General features: G+C 56.6%; 1 protein-coding gene across 6 annotated transcripts in view; it reads left to right on the forward strand.

The window, feature by feature from the left end:
- Window positions 1-20,637, forward strand: part of Rbfox3 (RNA binding fox-1 homolog 3) — a 424,557-nt gene extending 403,920 nt beyond the window's left edge. For 2 of the 6 annotated variants that reach the window (XM_041635689.1, XM_041635690.1), the window contains exons 6-15: window positions 4,612-4,749; window positions 6,643-6,696; window positions 7,439-7,531; window positions 8,802-8,862; window positions 13,320-13,373; window positions 13,481-13,613; window positions 14,043-14,223; window positions 15,252-15,316; window positions 16,300-16,378; window positions 17,833-19,142. In XM_041635689.1, coding sequence (XP_041491623.1) covers window positions 4,612-4,749; window positions 6,643-6,696; window positions 7,439-7,531; window positions 8,802-8,862; window positions 13,320-13,373; window positions 13,481-13,613; window positions 14,043-14,223; window positions 15,252-15,316; window positions 16,300-16,378; window positions 17,833-17,877 — 903 coding nt within the window. In that variant the 3' untranslated portion in view covers window positions 17,878-19,142. Of the gene's footprint in view, window positions 1-4,611; window positions 4,750-6,642; window positions 6,697-7,438; window positions 7,532-8,801; window positions 8,863-13,319; window positions 13,374-13,480; window positions 13,614-14,042; window positions 14,224-15,251; window positions 15,317-16,299; window positions 16,379-17,832; window positions 19,146-19,170 lie in introns of those variants that run through there. The other 4 variants (XM_041635691.1, XM_041635694.1, XM_041635692.1 and 1 more) reach the window with 4 other exon arrangements.
- Window positions 20,638-21,129: the final 492 nt, after the last annotated feature.

The following is a 21,129-nucleotide window of genomic DNA, read 5'->3' on the forward strand; positions in this document are numbered from 1 at the left end:
CCTTACGAGGGAACTCAGTGAGGACAGGTGTGCTTTGTTCTAAGAATCCAGAAGCTGCTCAGCCCCTCCCTCACAGGGCTGACCAGTGACGAAGCCAGCATCTGCTGGCTAGGTCCAGTGTCACCAACCTATCACGTGGACATTCGGAGAACTCTGTCCACCCACTCCAGCCTTTCCCTCAGCAGCCTGAGACTGGGGTTCTCAGGATGGCAGGCAAGTTGCCTCTCAGAGTTTGAGTCTAGAAGTTTCTCCCACCCGACTCAGGACCTCCCTTGAGTTCCCAGGACATGAGCACCAAGTGCCCTGGTGCCTCCCCCACCCCTGCTCTCAGAATGTGCATACACCATCATCCCATGCACCTCATGGACACACACACACACACACACACACACACACACACACCAAAGGGGCTCCTCTCCCCCAAGAGATTTCCTTCTGCTGATGAAGAGCATTGGTCCACATTCTCGCCTCACTGGTAGTGACCACTAAGTCAGCTCTAAAAGACTGACCCTGCCCCACGCCAAAGGTTAACCAGGAGGGAGCAGGTGGTCCAACAGCTGGTACAGCTGTGTGGCCTGAACCTGATATATCCAGCAGTCTTAGGAGCATTCCCAGCTCAGAATTGGAGACTCCTGTTCCTGCCAGCTCGGGACTCTTCCCAACAACCCACTGCCCAGACAAGATGCCCAAAGACCCTGAGTAGCGAAGGGATAGCTGACCCTGAGGGACACAGCCCATCAAGCCATCTGTTACTCTCAACAGCCTTGGCCACCAGGGTCCTCAGAAATCCTTAGGCCCGTTTCAACAGTTTTCTCTTTAACCCCAGTAACTTTTACCTATGCTCATTCCTGAGACAGCTGCTCATTGCCACACAGAAGACCACTCTGTGGGTCCCATCATCTGGAGATCCCTTCTGATAGGGCCATCTCCACCTGTGATCCCGGCAAGAAGGCTAGAGAGCCCAAAGCTCCTCTAGGTGGATAGAGGCCCACATCTCTCACCATGCAGGGCCACCTGCTGAAGGCAACACAGAGTGTTCCAATGAGCTCTACAGCATACAAAAGGTTCAGCTCACAGGAAGAGGAAACCCTTCCTCAAGCCCTCATTCATTCACTCAAGGTCACGTGAGTGCCAGGGCTCACACCCAGTCTTTATACTCAAGGAAGCTCTTGGAAAGACTGGTGGACACCTGGAAAATACCAGAACAGGGCTGTAGCTGTTGCTGGCTGTGGGGGTATAATGTGGCTTTTTCCGTCAGGAGGTGAAGCCTTGGGTCCCTGGCTCCTGGGCTGCCCAACGGCAGAGCAAAGGAGGCACAGGGATGAGGAGGAAGGGAAGAAGGTTGAGAGGTACGAGCCCCTGAACCAGGCCCAGTGGCACAGCTCAGCAGCCTAATGGGGGACCAGTCACTGCGGTTAATCAGCTGCTGACGCCGCATGCAGATGTGCAGCCGGCCAGCAGAGGCGTGGTGTGTCACTCAACATCCAAGCCGAAGCACAGAGTCTGGGGTTCTGAAGAACACTCAAGAGAGAAAAGACACCTCCGGGCCACATGCGCAGAACCCCTCCTCCCAAGCCCGTTGACTGTCCACTGGAGTGGCTGGGTCATCGTTCGGATCCTCCGAGGGAGCAGAAGGGACGGAGAGCGGCTACGGAGTGGAATTCCAACAGCTAGTTTAGTTTATGCCACATCAGCCAAGCTTGGCTCCGGACCAGTGATGGGGTGGCCAGGTCCTTCGGCTGCCCAAGGCCCTCGTAGTCCCCTCTGTTCGTCCTTCCCAGGCGACTTCTCATCGCTCTGTGCAGAGGCTGGCAGACCCAAGCGACTGGAGTCAGCCTTCTTGACTCTGCCTTAGCCCCGGGAGCTGGCACCCAGCCTTGAATGGGTAGAGGAGGGAAAGCAGAAGGGTCTGCGATGCCCGGACCATGATACAGCAGGGGAAAGTCACGAAAGCACAGCCACCAGCATCCTGGGAGAGGTCGGGGGCCTGTGGTGGCTGCTGCTTCTCTGCATCCGAAAACTGCAAGCAAAGGCTGGGAGGGGAGGGAGGGAGAGGAAGGGAGGGAAGGAGGGAGGGCAGGCAGACTCATTACTCAGAAGGAAGGGTCAGCCAGGCTACCCTCACCACTGTGGTAAATGGTAGGAAGGCCTTGCCCCTTGCAATCACAATAAGGGGTTTCTCAACGCACCTAACAATTTTATAGGCGCTGAGCCCATGTACTTGCCTCTGTACACTGCTGAGTAGGATGGGGAAAACAAAGAAGCCCAGACACCCCAGCTTCAGTAGTGCAGTCTTGTGGTTCTCCCTCTCTGGCCAGCTTGCTTAGGCAGGGATTCCTGAGCTACAGTGGTCACCTGGTGGCGTTCATTGCTGCCCTCTGCTGGTCAGAAGCCATCATTGCAGACGCCCTAACAAGGCTGGATTCCTCCAACCCAAGATAACTTAATTAGTAGGGACACCTGCAGCTGCCTGCTTCGTGGCTTCCTCGGGGAAAAGGGAAACCACACCTGCCATGAACAGAGTGTGGGGTTCATACCTCAGAAGATCACAGCGCACCCCTGGAGAGTCTGTCAGCTCCTGGGAAGACAGCCTACTGCCCTGTGTTGCCCCACAGAGGTGGACCTGGTGCCTAACAGACCAGACATGCACCCTCCTGCCCACTGTGGCTGTTCCCACTACCTGTGTTTTCCTGCCCAAACCCAGCTCCCTTCATCGGGCTTCTGGGTAGTTAGTGAGCCCCAAACAATAGCTTCCCTGCTTGCCAAGGTCTTCTGACCACCCGGTGCCTCTCAGAGGTACCAGGGTGGGGGGTGCCATGCCTACAGCTCCGATATGGGGCTCAGAAGACACACCTTTACACATTAATAGTTCAGACACAGGCGACTGGTTTGCTGAGCTATACATGGGGCTGTCCACATGAGTAGGAGAGGGGGAAGGGGGACTCCCACAGCCAAAGCTGTGCCGTGTCCTGACCTCCCGGTGTTTCAAGGCAGAGGTGCATCTGCAGGGCATTCGGATGTTAACTCTGCATCCCCATAAGCCTCCCAGTGCCACCCCAGCTGGTACCTGGCCTCTGGGAGCCATCACTGGCTGCCTAGAGCGTACTTAGAGCCTCTTGACTGGACACGGGACCATGAGGGAATGGTCTGCCTCCTCATAAAGAGGACGGGAAGGCCAGGGAGCCTCTCACCCTGAAGCTCAGAGGCCCACCCCTTGCCCCTGAGATATGGCATGTCTGGGGAACACTGCCCATTTGGGCTCCATCTTTTTGAGCTACGGCACAGACCCAGGCACAGTAGCCTTGGGCAAAGTCTTCCTGACTATCTTGCTTCCGGGAGACCCATGCCATCAGCATTCCTAGAGTAGAGTGTACCCTGAAACAGCCTGAGAACACCAGCACTTCCTGGAAGCCCGTGGGAAAGGGACGCTGTGTCTCTCCCACCAACCGCCCAGCGGCTGCTTCTGCTCCTTAAGCCACAATGGGAACCACAGCGACCAACACTTACCTCAGTACAATTCAGTCTCCCCACCTATGCCCCAGAAAGACTCAGAGTTCAATGGATGTATCTGGGAGGTGATCCCTCAAAACCATAGGGGCCAGAGGGCACTGGGGTTGGAAGAAGGCTATTAGAAGGTGTATTCTTAGCCTAGTGTTGCCACATGGCTGAGCTCAGGCCCACTGCGCAATAGCAAAAAGGAACCCCAGGGTGGGAACTGGGGCGCCCACCCTCTGTGTGTGCTACCTCAGAGCTCCTATTCTGCACACTAAGACTTTGAGGAGGGGTGGAACTGACTGACTAGGTAGACTGACGAGTGTGTGGCCTGGCTGTGACAGGAGCCCTCAGGCCAGGGCATCCAGATGAGCTCCTCCGTCTTTGTCCAGAGCTGAGGAAGCGCTGGCCAGTCTGTCTTCACTGCTGCAGAGAAAGCTGAGGGGGGTCAGGCTGAAGGCCAGCCTCCCTGAAGATGTCTGCACAGCCTGGGCCTCAGGCATGCTGCCCCTGGGCTCCCAGTCCTCCTGCATGAGCTATGGCGTGGTGGGCTTGAAACCTGAGTCCTTTCAAGTTCCCTGCCAGTCAGTGTTTAGTCTAAATGAGGACAGACTGTGTGCAGCTGACCCCAACAACTAGAGCAGCCCCGCGGTGGGGGGGGGGAGGGGGGGAGGTGAGTGAAGCGGCATGGCCGGGTCAGAGGAGCCTTGGGAGTCACGGCATGGCATAGCGTGCCTGGCAGATATCTGTACCCTGGAAGCTGCCCCTAAAACCAATCCGATTCTGACCCCCACTCTCAGAACTTTGAGAGCAACAGAAGTGTGGGGCTAAGAGGCCACCGAGGGTTGAACTCAGTAGAGAGGGCCGAGCTGAGGGAGCTATAGAAGACCTGGCCAAGGAGCCTGAGCCTGCTCTGGCAGGAGAGAGGTGATCTCGCAGGCTCACAAGGACAGTAAAGGCTGGGCCTCGGGTTGCCATCTGAACCTGGAGAATTGTCTACTGGAGTTCTCTTGAGGATGGCTGGCCCAGGGGTGGGAAAGGTTGGGATGGAGAGAGAGATGGATGGGTGGGCCCGCACAGTCTCCAGGGTCACCTAGCAACCTCGCCTTCTCTCCGCAGCAGGCAGATGAGGCAGCCCAGACGGACAGCCAGCAGCTCCACCCTTCTGACCCCACGGAGAAGCAGCAGCCCAAACGACTACATGTCTCCAACATTCCCTTCCGGTTCAGGGACCCTGACCTGCGGCAAATGTTCGGGGTGAGTGTGCGCACCCCTGCTTCTCTGTCCCCACCCCATCACTGCAGAGAGTCTGCGCCAGGAGATAGAGTCCTTGAATTCTCATCTGAGTCCAACCAGCTCTCCCCTGGGGGGTGGGTACCCAAGCTTAGAGTAGGGTTTGGTGAGGGCTGTCTATCAAGCACCATATGATTGACTGGTTCTCACTCCCATGTCACCTGTTTCCCAGGGCCATAGAGTCCCCTAGGCCCCGGAGGCCTGCCTAAAGGCAGATTCTGCTCCCCAAAAGGTGCCTGGAGGTAGATCCTGGCCCCCTGGCCTTACACAGCTGCAGCCTCTCCTGTGTGTCTGGGGCTGACAAGGTTCCCCTCTTCCAGGCTGTGTCCTGACTCCCCAAGGGAGGGACAGCTCTCAAATACAACTGATTGGAGCCAAGCAGGCAGCAATGTCCTTCCCAGGTCCTCTGGGTGTGGTCGTAGATTGTGCCCTGCTGGGCTCCAGAGAGGGCAGTACCCTTGCAACCCCATGCCAGGCTGCCCCGAAGGCTTGCCTTGGATCTGGACTCCAAGCCAAGTGCTGGTGTCTGTGGGTGGTGTGGCCTCCATGAAGCAGAAGGCTGGGGACTACGAGACAGTTTCCTGAACTCCTGAGCCTGCCCTGGTTGCAAAGCACCATGTAGCGTGCCTCTGTTCCTTCTCTCTGTCTCCGCCCTCACCTCAACTCCCCTCTCTCTATCCAGCACCTGCTCCCTTTCTACCATACAACTAGCAAGTTGGGCCCTGAGCCTCAACCCCTGCTCAGCCTGGGATATGCAGGGCAGTGCAGGGTACCTCTGAGAGGCCCTAGTGTGACCCTAGAATTGCATTCCCAATCTTGAGGTGGATCTCACTGGATTGGTGCGGCAGGCATGATTCAGGAGCATCGGATGATGATGCTAACAAGCCCTCTTGATCCGGGGTTTTGGGGGACCCTGACATTAAGCAGGTGTCACTATAAACAATCTCTGACCGGGGCCCTCACCCTGCACCTACTCACGGGTGCTAACAGACAAGTAGAAACCAAATGTCACGTTTCTGGGTTCATAGAGAATGAGGTAAAGGGTTCCCCTCCTCTCAGAACCTGCAGACAGGGCCCTATAGCTACCTTGTCCCCCCCCCCCCGGCCCCCAGGCCCTCTTGCCCCGTGTAAGGAATGTGGTAGGTGAGAGACGTCCCCATCAGTTGCTGCCCTCGCTGGTGGTGTGTGGAGATGTGGATCTCAGGTTCATGGTCCCGTACACCACTGAGGCAGACAAGAGGCTGACAGTCTAGACTCCAGGCTGGCTGCAGGGCTGGAAGGGATCAGCAGGAGCCAGAGCAATGTATCCTGCCTGGCAGGGCAATCCTGTACCAGCAGGAGGCCTGGGTTCTAACACACAAGCCTTTTCCACAGCCCAGGGACAAACAGTGCCAAGTCCCAGGAGTCACCGGAATAAGGATCTGAGCCCCCCCACATCCAGTCCTATCCCTGATCCCTGGTCCTTGACGCTAATATCTTCCTTCCCCTTGCCAGCTCCCACCCTCTTCCCCATCTCGATGGGGCCTGAAGCTTCCTTATCCCAAACAAGGGTCCTGATCTATCAACTCCACTGCCATTTTCTGGCCCCTACACATGACCCTCCCCTCCTCCACAAGCCCATCCAGGCAAAGGCCTCTCAGCGGATTAAAGATGGCACTAATACCTTGGGCATTCCATCCCTGCTGTGGCCACCGCCCAAGAGGACCCTGGTGCTATGCCGGCATGCTCCAGAGGAATAAGGGGAGGGCGTCCCTGGGGTCCTCTTTCCCAGAGTACCTTGGGAGTGGAATGGTTAAGGCTGCTGCTGTCATAACCCCTTTCTCCTGTCTTCCACCCCTCTTCTCTCTGTCTCTGCAGCAATTCGGGAAAATTTTAGACGTGGAGATCATTTTTAACGAGCGGGGCTCCAAGGTGGGTGCCGCACAGAGGCCGCCACCATTACAGCGCGCCGGCTGTAGGTCCCGCCAGGCTAACGTGTGAAATGTGCGTTTCCTTCCTGGAGAGCTTCGCGCCCGCTCGCTCGCCCGCCCGCCTGCCCGAGGACCCCTGAGCCACACGGGTGCTTGTACTCCCTGCTCTTCTGCCCCCGCCCCCAGCTGTCTGTTGTTGCTGCCAGGCTGCTTCTCCTCTTTCGGGCTGCCAGGACCTCCTGCTTGCACCCCAGAGCCCCACTGCCCCCAGCCCTGGGCCTGGGTCCCCAAGCCCACCCCAATCACTCACAAGGAGGCTTGTGGGAGAGGCTGAAGAGTCTGTAGATCGGGAGGGCACCCAGCAAAGAAAAGCTCTGCTCCTCTCTCCAGGAAGACCCTGGACACATACCCTGGGCTCCCAGAGCAAAAGTGGGGGTGCTGTTCCCCATGGAGCCCAGTCTCAGCCCCTCACCCCGAGGTGGGGTTACAGTGACAGGCATGGCCCCTGGCCAGGTTAGCGTCTCTTTGGCCTGTCCTGGGAGATGTCAGACGTGGTGGGCTCAGGCCCTGCCCTTGCCTGGGGCGATCTCCTAGTGCTGGCACCAAGACAGACTTCCCACACTGGGGGCTCTCCTTCACTCACCTGACTTGCCCCCTCTCTCTCCCTCCCTCTCCCCTTCCCCCCTCCTCTCCTTCCCTTTTCTCATCCTGTCTTCTCCTGTCTGTCCCTCCTCTGCTCACAGGGTTTTGGGTTTGTAACTTTTGAAACTAGCTCAGATGCTGACCGAGCCCGGGAGAAGCTGAATGGGACGATCGTAGAGGGACGGAAAATTGAGGTGCTCAGATAAGTGTGCGGGGGCAGCAGGGCAGGGCAGGGAGGTCCCGGGCAGCATGCCCCACCCCTGGGCCCCCCACCAGCCTGGTGGCTGCTGCCCATCCTACAAAGAGCCCAACAGGGGTCTCTGGCTGGGAGAGGAGCTGCCCTGAGCCTGACCTCCCAATCATCAGCTTCACGGCTGAGCCTAGCATCGGTCACTCTGGCCACTGGAGGCTTGCGGCTCCCTCTGAGGCCTCTACCCCCTGACTTCCTTCTGTTTTTCCTCCTGGAAGAGCCCTATCCCCATCCACACACAAGAGGCTCCAGAAAACATGAGGCCAAGGGGTCTCAAGGGCTGTGAGCAGCCCTGCCTGTCCCTGACAAAGAGGGTCCTCCCGTCAGGCAGCCTCAGCTGCCACCCTCATTGAGCAGAAGCGGAAGTGGCAGCAGCTGGCCAAAGGCTAGCAGTGAACAGACACCCCATGTCTGCCCCTTTCCTCCTCGTTGGCTCTTCAGTGTGGCTTCGGGGTCCAGAGCTGGGCTCCCCCAGCAGGCCTGAAGCAGAAGGGGCGATGATTAAAGAGGGACCTAGAACTGTAGACACTGAAGGAATCCTGACACACCTGACCCAGCCCAGTGCCCAGTGCCTCTGAGACCTCTGCCCAGGCCTCTAGGCTCATACACAGAGCGCAGAGGATGCGTGCGACCCAGACCTCTTCCTCAGGCACTGCCTAATTCATTTCTGCCTCCCTTACTTCCATTTGATCCACCTTTGTCCTCTGTGTCATGGCCCCTCCCCCAGACAGTCTGGCTAGGCCTTATGTGTCTGGAAAACAAGACCCGACCCCTGGGTTCTGTCTTTCTAATGCTTCCCTGACCCACCTTGACCCCCCCCCCCCCATCAAAAAGTTCCATGCTGCAGAGAGAGGTCAAAGACCCTGATCCCAGGAAAAGAGTTGCTTGCCCATGGTGGTAGGAGTAGCCATCCTGCACCCACACCCAGGAGGGCTTGGCAGCTGCCTGGAAGAGAATAGCTTGGAGCCTGGGCCACCAGTAGGCCTAGGACCATCTCCAAGGGCCCCCGCTTACTGGCAGTGTTGGGCTCTGTTTACTGGAACTGCTTCATGAAAACCACCATTGTGGGTCAAGGGTCCTGGACTCAGCTAGATAGCAGCTTAGGTGCCTCAGTGGCTTTCCTCCCCAGAGGCCACACCCCAAGGGTAAAACCAGGGTGGCTGCGGGCCTGCAATGAAGTTGACACGCTCATCACTCTCTCTATCTCCGGACAGGTTAATAACGCCACAGCCCGGGTCATGACCAATAAGAAGCCTGGGAACCCATATGCCAATGGTGAGAACCCAACATGCTTCAGGGACCGGAAGCAGAAGCCTGGGGAAGCTGAGGCAGCTAAAGGCCAGCCTTCCCGGCTCTAAACCACCGCCCTCATCTGGTGTCCCAGCTTTCCCGCTTCTGTCCTGTCAGAGAGGAGTGGTCATCACCCTCCCCACCCACATAGCTGGTGTCTCCCGAGTGTCCACACTGTCCAGTATCCACAACTCCCAGAGGCTGTATAGAAAGGCAGTGGGGGCAGACAAACCATGGTAACTTCCTGGAAGACTAGAGTTGAGTCTAGAAGGCTCTGTCATCTAGTACACTGTCCTCATTCACAGGGCAGGGAAGAAGGGACCAGGGACTTTAGTCAAGCTTCTAGACATCTCTGGACCCCAATCTTTTCATCTGAGAGACGGGAATGTCGGGGGGCTGGGGATGTGTCCCCGTTGCAGAGTATTTGCGTGACATGCACAGAGCCCTGAGCTGCATCCCTCTGCAATGCATGAACCCGTGGGGGTGCTACACGTCTGTAATCCCAGCACTTGCAAAGTAGAGGCAGAAGGATCAGAAGATCAAGGCCTGCTTGGGCCACATGAGACCCTACACTACCTAGAGCTGGGGAATAACACATGGCCTCTCTAAGGAACAAGCCGGGCTGGGGACACAGGTGTCAGTGTTAAGTAGTGAGATGCTAATGATGAAAGCAGCCTGTCCCTTGGACTTCAGCGTCCACTCCAGCTCCCAGCTGGCCTGCACTGTGAGCTAACAATATGGTTGTGAGTACACACACCTGCTAAGTAGCTCGCACCCTTTCTTCCAGTCCGCCTGTGCTGGTAGCTGGCGCCACCGAGACTTTTAGGAGATTGTCAGCGAGAGCTCTGCCCTGAGGGTAGCTGGCCATGTAGCAGAGCCTTTTCTAGCTCTGGAGGCCTGCTGGGAGCAGCGTCTGTAGCTGGAGTTGGGGTACTCACTCATAGACAACACAGAGTGACTCGCCTCTGCAGAGATAGGGTGGACCACATCTCAGCTACCCTTGTCTTCAGCGATGGGCGGTATGCAGAGCTGGGGGCCCCACTGGTGCAGAAAGCCTGCCTGCGGCAGAGCCATGGATAGAGCTGGCACATGGTCAGACAGCGTTCAGGGTCAGAGCTTGGGTGAGAAGGTGTCCTAGTTAGGACGAACACCAGGACCAAGAGCAGCTCCAGGAAGAATTTATTTCACTTATGCATCCTGATCACAATGCATCCTGTTCACAATCTGTTGCTAAGGAAACCTGGAGGCAGGAAGCGAGGCAGCGACCATGGAGGAACACTGCTTTTCGGCTTGCTCACCCCGGCTTTCTCATACACCTGCCTGGGGTGGCACTACTCAGGTGTGCTGGGCCTTCCATCAATCGTCAATCAAGAAAATGTCCCACCGGCTTGCCTACAGGCTAATATGATGGGCTCATTTTCTAGTTAAGGCTCCCTCTTCCCAGATGACTCCAGCTTGTGTCAAATTGGGGACGGAAAGAAACTCTAACCAGCACAGATAGGGACTCTGGCCAGTTCCAGCTTAGGACTGGGTATCCAAGACTTCTTCCCGCTTTTGCAAGGATTTGGTTCTCAAAATTCTGAGAACTTGAAGGTGTCCTGGATTGGCCTGAGTCCCTCATGAAGCCTGGCCAACTTGTGCTGGCTGCTGCTTAGCACAGGTGGTAAAAGGGTAGGCTTTTTTCAGGCGAACAAACTGTGGGGTTTGTGGGTGCTGTGCTTTAAACAGTGGTCATCATGGGGAAAGAGCCCTCCTTGGTGGGGTGGGGGACTTATCCTGAAGTCGCGACTCAGACACACTGACCCTACAGCATCCCAGTCAGCCACCAATCTTCATCAATTAAATTGATAAAGCCTTCTTTAATATCTGGCCATTCTAATGGCTCAAGAACATGAGCTTGATCCTACACAGGGCCTCAATCATAATCTCCTGATTCTGCAGTTTGGGGTAAATGGGTGCAATGGTCCAGCCATTGTGATCACCTGCCACTGTGTGAGCCATGGGCACCTCAAATGACTCTCTGGACCCTGGACTGGGCTATAGGAGCAGAGTCATGACATGCACTAGAAAGTCTGTTTCCAAGATCAGCAGCCACCCACGCTCAGCGACTGCTCTGTCTGCAGCCACTGCACACAAGCCCTGGCAGGCAAGGGACCTGCTGGCTTCTGTGGCTCCAGAGGGCTTGGGTGGTCCACAGCAGCTGTACCACAGCTGAGCCCCTTCCCACTCTTTGCTCAAGACCCTTGAGTCCCACCACTGTCTTGGTAGAGCGGGAGAGTTGAGGCGTGTGCTATGCAGAATAAATCCAACCCCAGCTGGCTCCTCGGGGTACTGATGCTGGCTGGTGTCAAGAAGTAAGAGAGGCAGAAAGCCCTGCTCCTCGTGCTGTGGGAGAGCTGTGCTTTGGTGCCTCCGTGTGCCAGGCAAGCATCCCAGGGCTTCAGAGAGACAGCCCTGGGATCACTGCAGCATGGTGAGGAGGGGCATTGGCTCGTGAGGGCTTTAACGCTGAGTACTGTGAAGTTCATCATTGGGAATGTTGGGGTCCCTGCTGCAGGAAATAAGCCCACCACGTGGTACCAGGTGCCCTACTTACAGTGGACACAGACAGTTGTCCAGGGGGGGTCCTCGGGCTCTCTGTGAACCTGTGGGGTTCAACTGAAGCAGAGCCAACAGGCAGGTAGACATTCTCAGCTCAGAGTGCCTGGGGTCCCCGAGACAGGATGCAGCCCCTGACTCTCCTCTTCCGGGATGGACCAGAGGAGCCTGGAAAGACGCCTAAGGAGAATAGGACCCAGCGCGGTCCAGGGTTCTGCTTCATCACGATCCATCCTGGAAGATGAGATCCTGGGGTACAGTCCCCCAAGTTTCTTCCCTGTTAACCTTAGCTGTCTGGAAGATTCCAGAATCCTGGTCTGTCTAGACACAGGTGGGATTCTAGTGCCCTAAGGGTGGAAAAGGCTTAGTCTCACAGGTGGATAGCGTGCCTGCACGCTCCACTCAGGTGCCGCTTGTCCGCATGCCCTCCCATGGGCTGGAAGAATTGGGATTAGGAACTTCACGTGTGGTCTGCTATGGTCCATCACCACCAGTTGACCGGTAGCTCGGGTCCTCTCTGTGCCTCCTCACCAGGATCTGAGTAGACTGAGGAGATGAGCCAATCCTTCCTCACCTACCGTCTGACCCATAGCCCACTGGAATCCAGCCGGACCCTGCCTCTGGGGACCGCAGGGAAATAGGGCTTTGCTCCTGAATCCCAGTGGGAAAAGAGGACTGTCCACCTGGAAGAAGGGAGCGGTTGGGGGGGTGCAGAGTCCAGGTGTAGTCCCAGGGAGAAGCGAGAAAACCCATCTGGCTTGATAGTATGGGTTTGAAACCCGCTCTTTCTTCCACATACACACACATTACCAATCTGTGTCTGAGTGTAAAATTGGGAGCTTGTGACACCTGCCCCGTGTATGATGAGAACCTCAGAAGTTAACAACAGCCAGGCGGTGGTGGCGCACGCCTTTAATCCCAGCACTTGGGAGGCAGAGGCAGGCGGATCTTTGTGAGTTCAAGACCAGCCTGGTCTACAAGAGCCAGTTCCAGGACAGGCTCCAAAACCACAGAGAAACCCTGTCTCGAAAAACTTAAAAAAAAAAAAAAAAAAAGAAGTTAACAACAGTGTTTTGGGCACACACCAAGTACACAGGACCTATCAAACATCATTATTTTAACATGTTAGTGTGTGTATGTGTATGTACAAGCATGTTGTAGCACCTACAGGAATCAGAGAACAACTTTCAAGACTTGGTTCCCTCCTTCCACCATGTAGGTCTAGGGACTGGAACTCTGGCCACCAGGTTTAGCAGCAAGCACCTTTAACCACTGAGCCATTTTGCTGACCCTGTCACTATTCTCCTAGATCTAATGGCCTTCCTCCCCCTCTTTCCCAGCAACTCTGCAGAAGGACTTGAGACAAGAGGACAGAGGGTGGGGGACCCATCATTCAGGGAAGGGAGCCCCAGGAACCTCAGAGCAGCAGGGAGACTTTCAGGCAGGATGGGAAGAAAGACCCCCAACAGTGAATCAGATACAGATATTTTCAACTTGTGTCTCCCTTTTCCATTGTACCCCAAACTTCTAATGCCCCAGGGCAAGCGTGCCCAGGAGCAAGCTGGGGGAGGTCACACTGTAGGGGAACCCCAAGAACCCAGGTGATGGGCTAAAGTGGGGGTGCCTGCTATTATTCCAGTAGCAAGTGGCTGTGGTATGGGGAGAGGGGCCTGGTTGATGACCCACGTCCTCTGCCCATTCCTGGACAGGGTCCTGCTCCTCGCAGAGGCCCAATGTTAATTAATCCCAGAAGGCTTGGCTGTTTACTGCCTTTGGAGGTCCCAGGCATAAGGAGAGGTGGCGGTAGGTTTGGGAAGTCAGTGACTATGTTCTTTCTGTTCTAGGCTGGAAGCTAAACCCCGTAGTAGGGGCAGTGTATGGGCCTGAATTCTATGCAGGTAAAGGTGGGGACAGGGGCAAGTGGGGTGGGCTGAGGCAGGGCAAGTGGAGCTGCAAGCCTTAGCCTCTCCTCACTGTCCTCCTCTCTCCTTTTCCTTTCCTGCAGTGACCAGCTTCCCCTACCCCACCACGGGCACCGCCGTCGCCTACCGGGGTGCACACCTGCGGGGCCGGGGCCGTGCTGTGTATAATACATTTCGAGCAGCACCACCTCCGCCCCCCATTCCGACTTACGGAGCGTGAGTACCTGAAAGGGGGAGGCTGAAGGAAAGCCAGGGGGTGTGGGAGGTAGCCCTGAGCAGCTAAGGGGGCTCAGCTGCCCTTTCAGAACCGTGGGGCTGGACAGAATGGTGGGGACCCCAGAGCCCAGCACTGGAACTGCCTGCACCATCAGTATCCCCACCACAAGGGACGTCTCCAGGGCTCACTGGCCTCTGGAGGATCATTTAGAACCACGTGTCATCTGAATGCTAACTAAGGGCATGTGTCAGCCCTTGGGTCCAGCAAGGGCCTTCTGGGAGCCCTCTCTGGACCCTTCCATCGGGTCCTGCCCTCCACTGCTGAAGCGGGAGAAAGGGGAGGCTAGCAGGAGAGGGCTGATGGGCCCCTGGGTTTTGGGAGAAAGGAGCTGACCAGCAAGGGTGTTACTCTATTGTTATACCAAACAGGGCACTGGAGCAAACGCTTGTTAAAATGCCAGTCCCGTGGGCGGGGCTGGCACCGTGCCCCCTCCCTCCTCAGCAGACACCGGAGCCGGCCTACCCCGCCTCTCCAGCGTTCCCACCACTCTCTTGTCCGTTTGCTTCCAGGGTCGTGTATCAGGATGGATTTTATGGTGCTGAGATTTATGTAAGTGTAGCCCTGGGGAGGGAAGGGTGTAAGCCCAACATTCCGTGTGTGCCTGTGAGAAGTCCGTCTGTCCTCATGGCCTCACTCAGACTCGGTGCTTGAGCTTCAGTGCACAGAGACCATGGCCATGTCTAATGACTGTCCCAGTAGCGCTATAAACCTAAGGCACCCTGCCTCATATGGCAGGGGGTTATGTGAAGGGCACTGAGTGGCCCTCTCCCGTTCCTAACCAGGCTAAGGGCGGCAGCCACACCCTTTGCTGGTGTGGAGGTCCTGAAGGATACCAGAGGTAGACCTCGAGTGTCCCTTCTCTCTGGGTAAAGTCCTGTTCCTCTCTCTCCCTTTGAGACTGTGCTCATCCCGTTCTGTGGCTAGACCCTCAGTGAGCATCCCCCACAATAAACCTGTCTGTGCCTTGCCCCTGGGCAGCTACCCATAGTTAACTACCCACTTGTCTAAGGTATATCTGAACCAATCCCTTCAAGGCCCCCTTCATTCTTCCTGGTGTCCAGGACTGTACAGGTCCAGAGTCACCAGTGGGCTTCCTATAACTGACAGCATTCAGGCCGGAGTGTTTGTGGGTCTGTGGGCTCTTACTGTGTGCCAGGACCAGCATGCAGCCAGAGATACAATTGGTGCAAAATAGTATGCGCTGACATTGCAAATGATTGTGAGAACAGACAAGGAAAACAAGGAGGGAGGAGGGAGGGAGGGAGGGAGGAAGGAAGGAAGGAAGGAAGGAAGGAAGGAAGGACAAAGGAACAGGCAGCCCTGCTTCATCTTGAACAGTGCAGTCCTCAGACCTCTGTCAGCCCACAGACCAGGTTCCCAGGCCAGGACCACCTAAGCCACGCCAGGCCAAGGTGGGAGTGGCAAGTCAGGCACAGGAGGCCTGAGAAGGTCTGCAGTCCCTCCTGAGGGCCTGGCTCTGCTGGCTCTGTGCCTACCTCAGTTTCTCTGGCTCTGCCTCAACCTGAGTGAGCCCCACTGAGTCCACCTGCCATCTCTCCTTCCTCCCTCCCCTGCAGGGAGGCTATGCAGCTTACAGATATGCTCAGCCCGCAGCCGCAGCCGCCGCAGCCTACAGCGACAGGTGAGACAGCGGGCTGCACAGGGGTGTTGGGGGCTCCTAGGAGGATGGGTGCAGACAGACAGGAAACCCCATCCACCACTCAGAACCTGTCCGTGCCTGTGTCTGGTGAATGCAGGGCTAGAAGGATCCAGATTGAGCTCAGAGATCCTTGAACCAGGGAATCCCTGACTGGTTACCTCACTTTGTCTCGTGGAGCAGACATAACACCCAGATCTCAACTCAGGGGTCTCACAGCTCTCAAGAAGAGCTCTCTATGAGGAGGGTGACTGGGGGCCCCTATTTGACCTCTGGAAACAACCCTGGTCCAGTTTGTGTCTGGGAGCCCAGCTGTGGTTGCTCAGGGCAAGTCCTCATTGAAGGCTGAGTCTAATGCTTTTTCCCTCACACTCTTGGCCCTGTAGCTTCAGAGCTCCTGTCTGGGCCATAGAGTGGATTTGCCTACAGAAAGCTGGCATGCTTGTCCATATGCCCCCTGTGGCCTGGAGGCTGCCTGCCACCTACTACCCCCTCCCACCATAACGGGCGGGGCCCTCCAATCCTTGCTCTCCTTACAATCTATTGCCCCGCCTTACCACATGTGAAAGGCAGGCAGAGTGACCCAGCCTTGTCCCCTAAGAATTCATCACCTCACAAACTAGGTGAGCAGAAGGTCATCTGGGACAGAGTGCCACCTCTTGGGCTGTGGTGTCCCTGGTCCCCATCCCCCATCTCTCTCTTCTCTCAAACTCTGTACCCTAGTTCTTGCTTGAGGCAGACTCACACGAACGACACCATCCCCTCCCCGCGTCACCAAGCAGAACACATTGGCCACCTAACGAAGGGGGTGTACCGCTAAGTTCCAGAAACTTCCCTCCAAACAGAAAGCAAGGACAGGCAGCTGAGAGGGTCTCATGGGGGACGGAGGGGCCTCGGGGGAAGGGCGCTGTCGCCGCCCGCTTCAGCTGTCCCTCTCCGGCACCCTCCCCCTCCCTGCTCTTCCCTAGTTATGGCAGAGTCTATGCAGCCACTGATCCCTACCATCACACCATCGGCCCCACAGCAACCTACAGCATCGGAACCATGGTAAGAACCACCGCCCTTAGCGACGAAGACATCCGTCCTGTACTGGGATGGGTGGGACCAGGCTGCAGGCCGAGGCTGAGACCTGCAGCCAGTGCCTTGTTCTGGAGAGCTGGGGAGGAACTTGCCCCAGAGGCAGGTCCAACCCTCCACGATGACCTGACCTCTGAGAAGCATCCTAGTGTTCCAGAACCCGGTGACCACAGTCCTGCCTGCAGGGGCCTGGCAGTTTGGGCAGTTGTCACCCGTTCTTCCCTGGGAAATGTCTGAGGTTAACCTCCCCCTCACCTTCCCATTCTCACTTGGCAGAGGAACTAAAGGACAACAACCCTTTCTCACCACACTCTTCCCAGACTGTCCCGGGGCTCCAGGGAAATGGTCTCCAGCAGCTTCATCCACCGTGTTCAGGGCGGAGAAGACTCTAGCAGGGTGGGAGAGTGGGTGGGCTGGTGTGTCTGTGTGCGTGTGTATGTGTGTATGTGTGTGTGTGTACGCCCAGACCCTCTGTACCCCAGTCTGTGTCCAGTGCAAACCTTCTTCCTGTGCCTTAGATGCCCCCCACCCCAGGGATGTTGTATGTTTCTAGCTTGGCATCCAGCATCAAAGATGAAAACATTTGGGGGGCAGTAAAGAGAGAGAAAGCTGAGGGGCAACATGGATTTTTTTTTCCTACCTCCCTTGGTTTTGATTATTCCCTTGGGGATTTTTGTCTTCATTGATTTTTAACAAGCCCCAGACATCCTGAGCAGGCCTGTGGGGCTCTAGCTAAGAGGGTGCTGCAGCCATACAGGAAGAGACCCAGACCCAGGACTGCAACCTGAAGGCCCAGGCTACCCACTCAGCTCAGCCTCAAGGCAGCTAGCTGAGCACTGTGGTGGACTCACAGGCCCCTCTTGATTATGGCTTATTTTTTCTGGCTTTTTCCTCCTGTGTTTGCTGCTTTCTTCCCATTCCCTGCCAAACTTGGGGGTGGTGAGAACCAGATTCCTTAGAAACCTCTCTGGCAAGACACAGAGCCGAGCTTAGCAGGCCCTAGGAGCCCAGAAGCAGGTCAGGAACTATGACCAGCAGGTGTGCCCCTCAGACGTCAGTGGCTCTGGAGGCCTGTGGGAGCATCCTCACTAGCCCCGTAGGCACGAGGAGGTATCTCCACCAGAGCACACAGTAGGCCCAGTTGAAGCCCCAAGAAGTGAGCCCAAAGACAGTATAGAAGTCTCCGGGGAGGGGATCATCCCTCCCAGCCCCAAGACCACCACCCAGGAACCAGGCCCCCCAATTGCCATGGTAACCAGAAACCCATTCTTCCCAACGAAATACTATTGGGGGAAAGAAAGTGGGGTTAGCTATTTCTTTCTTTTTCTTTTTCGGTTTTCCTTAATTTTTTTTTCTTTTTGATTTTTTCCTCCCAATACCGAAAGATGGTACTGATTGGCTGTTTTTCATCTTTGATGTTGCAGGCTAGCCTCTGCCGAGGAGGGTACAGCCGCTTCACCCCCTACTAGCAAGAGACCCCCCTCACAGCATTCATGCCACTGCTTATTCCAAACCAAACCCTCCACTCCCAACACCAGACACAGCCACCAGGAGGACAGTGCGCCCCTCCCGCTCAGCGACACGCGCCGCTGACCCCTCTGCGACTCTAAAGTCCGTAGATTTTTACCTCCAGCCAGCTGGTCTCCCCACCCCACCCATGACGGTGTGTGTGTCTCTGACCCTGGTTTTCCTGTATGTCTGAACCTTGGTTTCCTATCTTGACGTTGTTGGTGTTGTACAGCCACTTCAGGTACAGTATGCATACTGCGGGAGCCAGGCCGGGGGGACGGCAGGTCGCCCTACCAGGGCCGTGCCTGTGTCACAGGGCAACGCTCGGAGCTCCAGAGGTGCCACCAAACCTCCCTCTGAGTCACCTCGGTCAACCCCTGCAGGCCTGGCCACCCCCATGCTTGGTGACTGATAGAGGCCTCGTCAGTGGGTTTCCCGGTGGGAGGGGCCTCCACCCACCTTTCACCGGGAATGTCAGGAGTAGCTGCCCCCTCTGGACTTCCTCTCAGCTGAAGTTAATGTTTCTATTAAAGTTTACTGATTATCCTCCTGTCCAGGGAGTCACGAGCACACTGTTCCGTGTGTGTACGGCTGTGGTCACCCCAGCTCTGGGTTTCCTTACAGAAATGTCCCTGCCCCAGGGTCACCCGTCCCTGAGCCTCACCACCTCCTCAGGCACCTGAAGCTGATGCCTCCAGGTGTTTTTCCTCGACCTACAGAGCCCCTTCCCCAACCATCGCGAGACTCGACATTGTCGAGGTCCATCCCAGGAGAGGAAAGGGCTCCAGTCATCAGGTCAGGGACATGTGTCCGCTTCCTTCCTCACCCAAGCCTCCATTAGCATGTCTGTGCCTCTGTGGCCCTCGGGACCCACCTAGCTCTACTGTCCAGAGTCCCAGAGAGTATGCCATTTGGCACCTGAGGTCAGGCCGAGAGCTCTGGAGAACTAGCCGGTGCTGGCCCTCCCACTCCGGGGGTTCAGAACCACAAGGCAACCAAAGTTGTTAGCCCCGTTGTAGACAGAGCCCTGCTCCCTCTCCTTCCACGATCTCTACCATATCCTACCTGGTCCGCTCATCCCTACAAGATGGTCTGCTTTACGTCTAGCCTGTGGTGGGGCTCCAGAAGCTGTGGGGGAAAGGTTTAGGGGCACTGTGGCTTCAGGTCGGACCCAAGCCCGCAGGCACAGTGGCCCCATGTGCTGCGGCTACCCCTCAGAAACTGCAGCCCTTCCCTTTCTGTTTCTGTTGTAGTGAAACCTTCCACCGTCTCCTTCTCGGACCATGAAGGGCAAAAACAAAAAAACAAAAAAAATCACAAAACAAAAAACAAAACAAAAAAAGATGTTAAGATCCAAGCAGCAACAACAACAACAAAAAATTCCAACCAAACCAAGAGGCATCCAACCAAGTCCAAGTCCAAGTCCACGTCTGGCGTACGCCCGCACCGAGGGAGCTCGTCCCCCAGGGGGCGCCGGAGAGTGGCCTTGCCTGACTGGCGGTGCAGTAGGGATGCTGCCAGGCGCTGGGGAAGACCTGGAGGGGAAATGTGGCCCGTGGGTGTGGGGCGGGGGGCTCCGGTATCTTACCCAGTCTTCCTTTCCCACCCTGCTCCCCAGGCAGGAGTTTCTAGGGTGGAGCAGGCCCCTAAGAAGGAGCAGCCAGCTGACTTGGGCTATTGCCTGCTGAGCCCTGGAGGGGCTGGAGGCAGTTAGGGGCCAAGGGCAGCTTGTCACTCATCCCAGGTCTCCAGCCTGGCCTCACTGAATGTGCTGCCAGTGCGTCAGCTGTCCAACCAGCCGCCCTGGGGTCCAACTCCCAATGCAAAGGGCTGACATGGCTCCAGGACTCTGGAGCACCCCATGCTCCTGCTCCCCTATGTGAGAAAAGCTTCCAGCTACAGAGAAGGAAGGAGGCCCAGCCAGCAGGGACCCAGTCCTCATGCTGTAGGCGTGCACAGGGGGGCCCTGGAGCACAGCTTTTGTTCGTAGTGGCAGCCTTCCTGAAGAAGGACCCAACCCTCCTTCCTGCTCCCTCCTGTGGCTCAGTTCTGCTAGGGAGCGGGCGATGACAGATGGGCCAGCCCTGGGCTGCACCTGGAGGCCGGGAGTCAAGGTGCTAGGGTCTGGAGGGCCACGGTCAGAGCAGGACCCATGGGGAAGGCAAGGAATGGGGACAGTCTGGGCTGGCCCCGCCGCAGGGAAGGCCAGCGGGGCTGCAGCCCCTTCGCTCCCTGGGCAGGAATAGTGGGTGTCACAGGAAAGCAGCAGGCCCAGTGGATGGCACAAGGGACAGGTAGCAAGAAGCCCCTGGCAAGGCCGGGATAGGTGGAGTAGGATTAACAGCAAAAAAATAAAAAAATAACAGAAACCATGGCTCCCGACGCGGCACCACTGTCTCATGACACCTCAAAATAAATCACCTCACTTTCTATCCAGCATCAGCCACCGAAGCTATGGAAACGGAACCCTCCTTTTCTATTCCTGTTGTACATAGCCCTGCGCCTGCCTCCGGCTCTGTCCTCTGTACAGAGCCCCTCGCCTTCTGCTGTTTCGGACCCTTTTCCCACAGCAGCTCGGAACCCTCATCCCAGCCCCTCTCCCAGGACTGCAGCCGAGCCCCAGGCTTCCTTTCTTACCATTCTGTATGCTTCCACGGTGTGACCATTCAAAGTAACAGTATTACTATTAAGATTAATAAAGATTTCTTTCTTCAAACCAGGATGGCTTTTTCTAATTTAGCAGTTCCCTGCACGGGGGGGGGGGGGGGGGGGAGAGCACTCAAGGTCTGGGGTTTGGGGCTCAGCCCTAGGATAGGCAGGTGAGAGTGGGGAGGCTGGGGACCCTCTGGGCAAACACCTGGGACGTTCCAGCCCCCTTCTTCAGGCTGGCCTCTGCGCCTGCCCTCAGACAGACTCATGGGGCAGAGCAGCCCGCAAAGTTTCTACCAGTTGCAGCTAAGGAAGCAGGGGCATGGTGGGCATTCCCCAGGCATGGTGTTGACTGGATGTGAGAGGTCACAGAGCCAGGGATAGGGCGTGAAGCCATCATGGTGTGGACACCCTCAACGGCGGCCCTACATTCATTCCAAGGTGAATGTGCGGCCCAGCCTTGAGCCCTGACTTCGGAAAGAGGTGGCGGCAGAACAGTAGGTGGGGGCAGCTAAGGCAGGGGCTGAGATCTGCCATGAGAGACGCAGAATCCAAACCAAAAG

This window comes from Microtus oregoni, unplaced genomic scaffold, assembly GCF_018167655.1.
Source record: "Microtus oregoni isolate MIOR12 unplaced genomic scaffold, Mior012 000048F_ref0000485, whole genome shotgun sequence".
In the NCBI taxonomy this organism is placed as follows: domain Eukaryota; kingdom Metazoa; phylum Chordata; class Mammalia; order Rodentia; family Cricetidae; genus Microtus; species Microtus oregoni.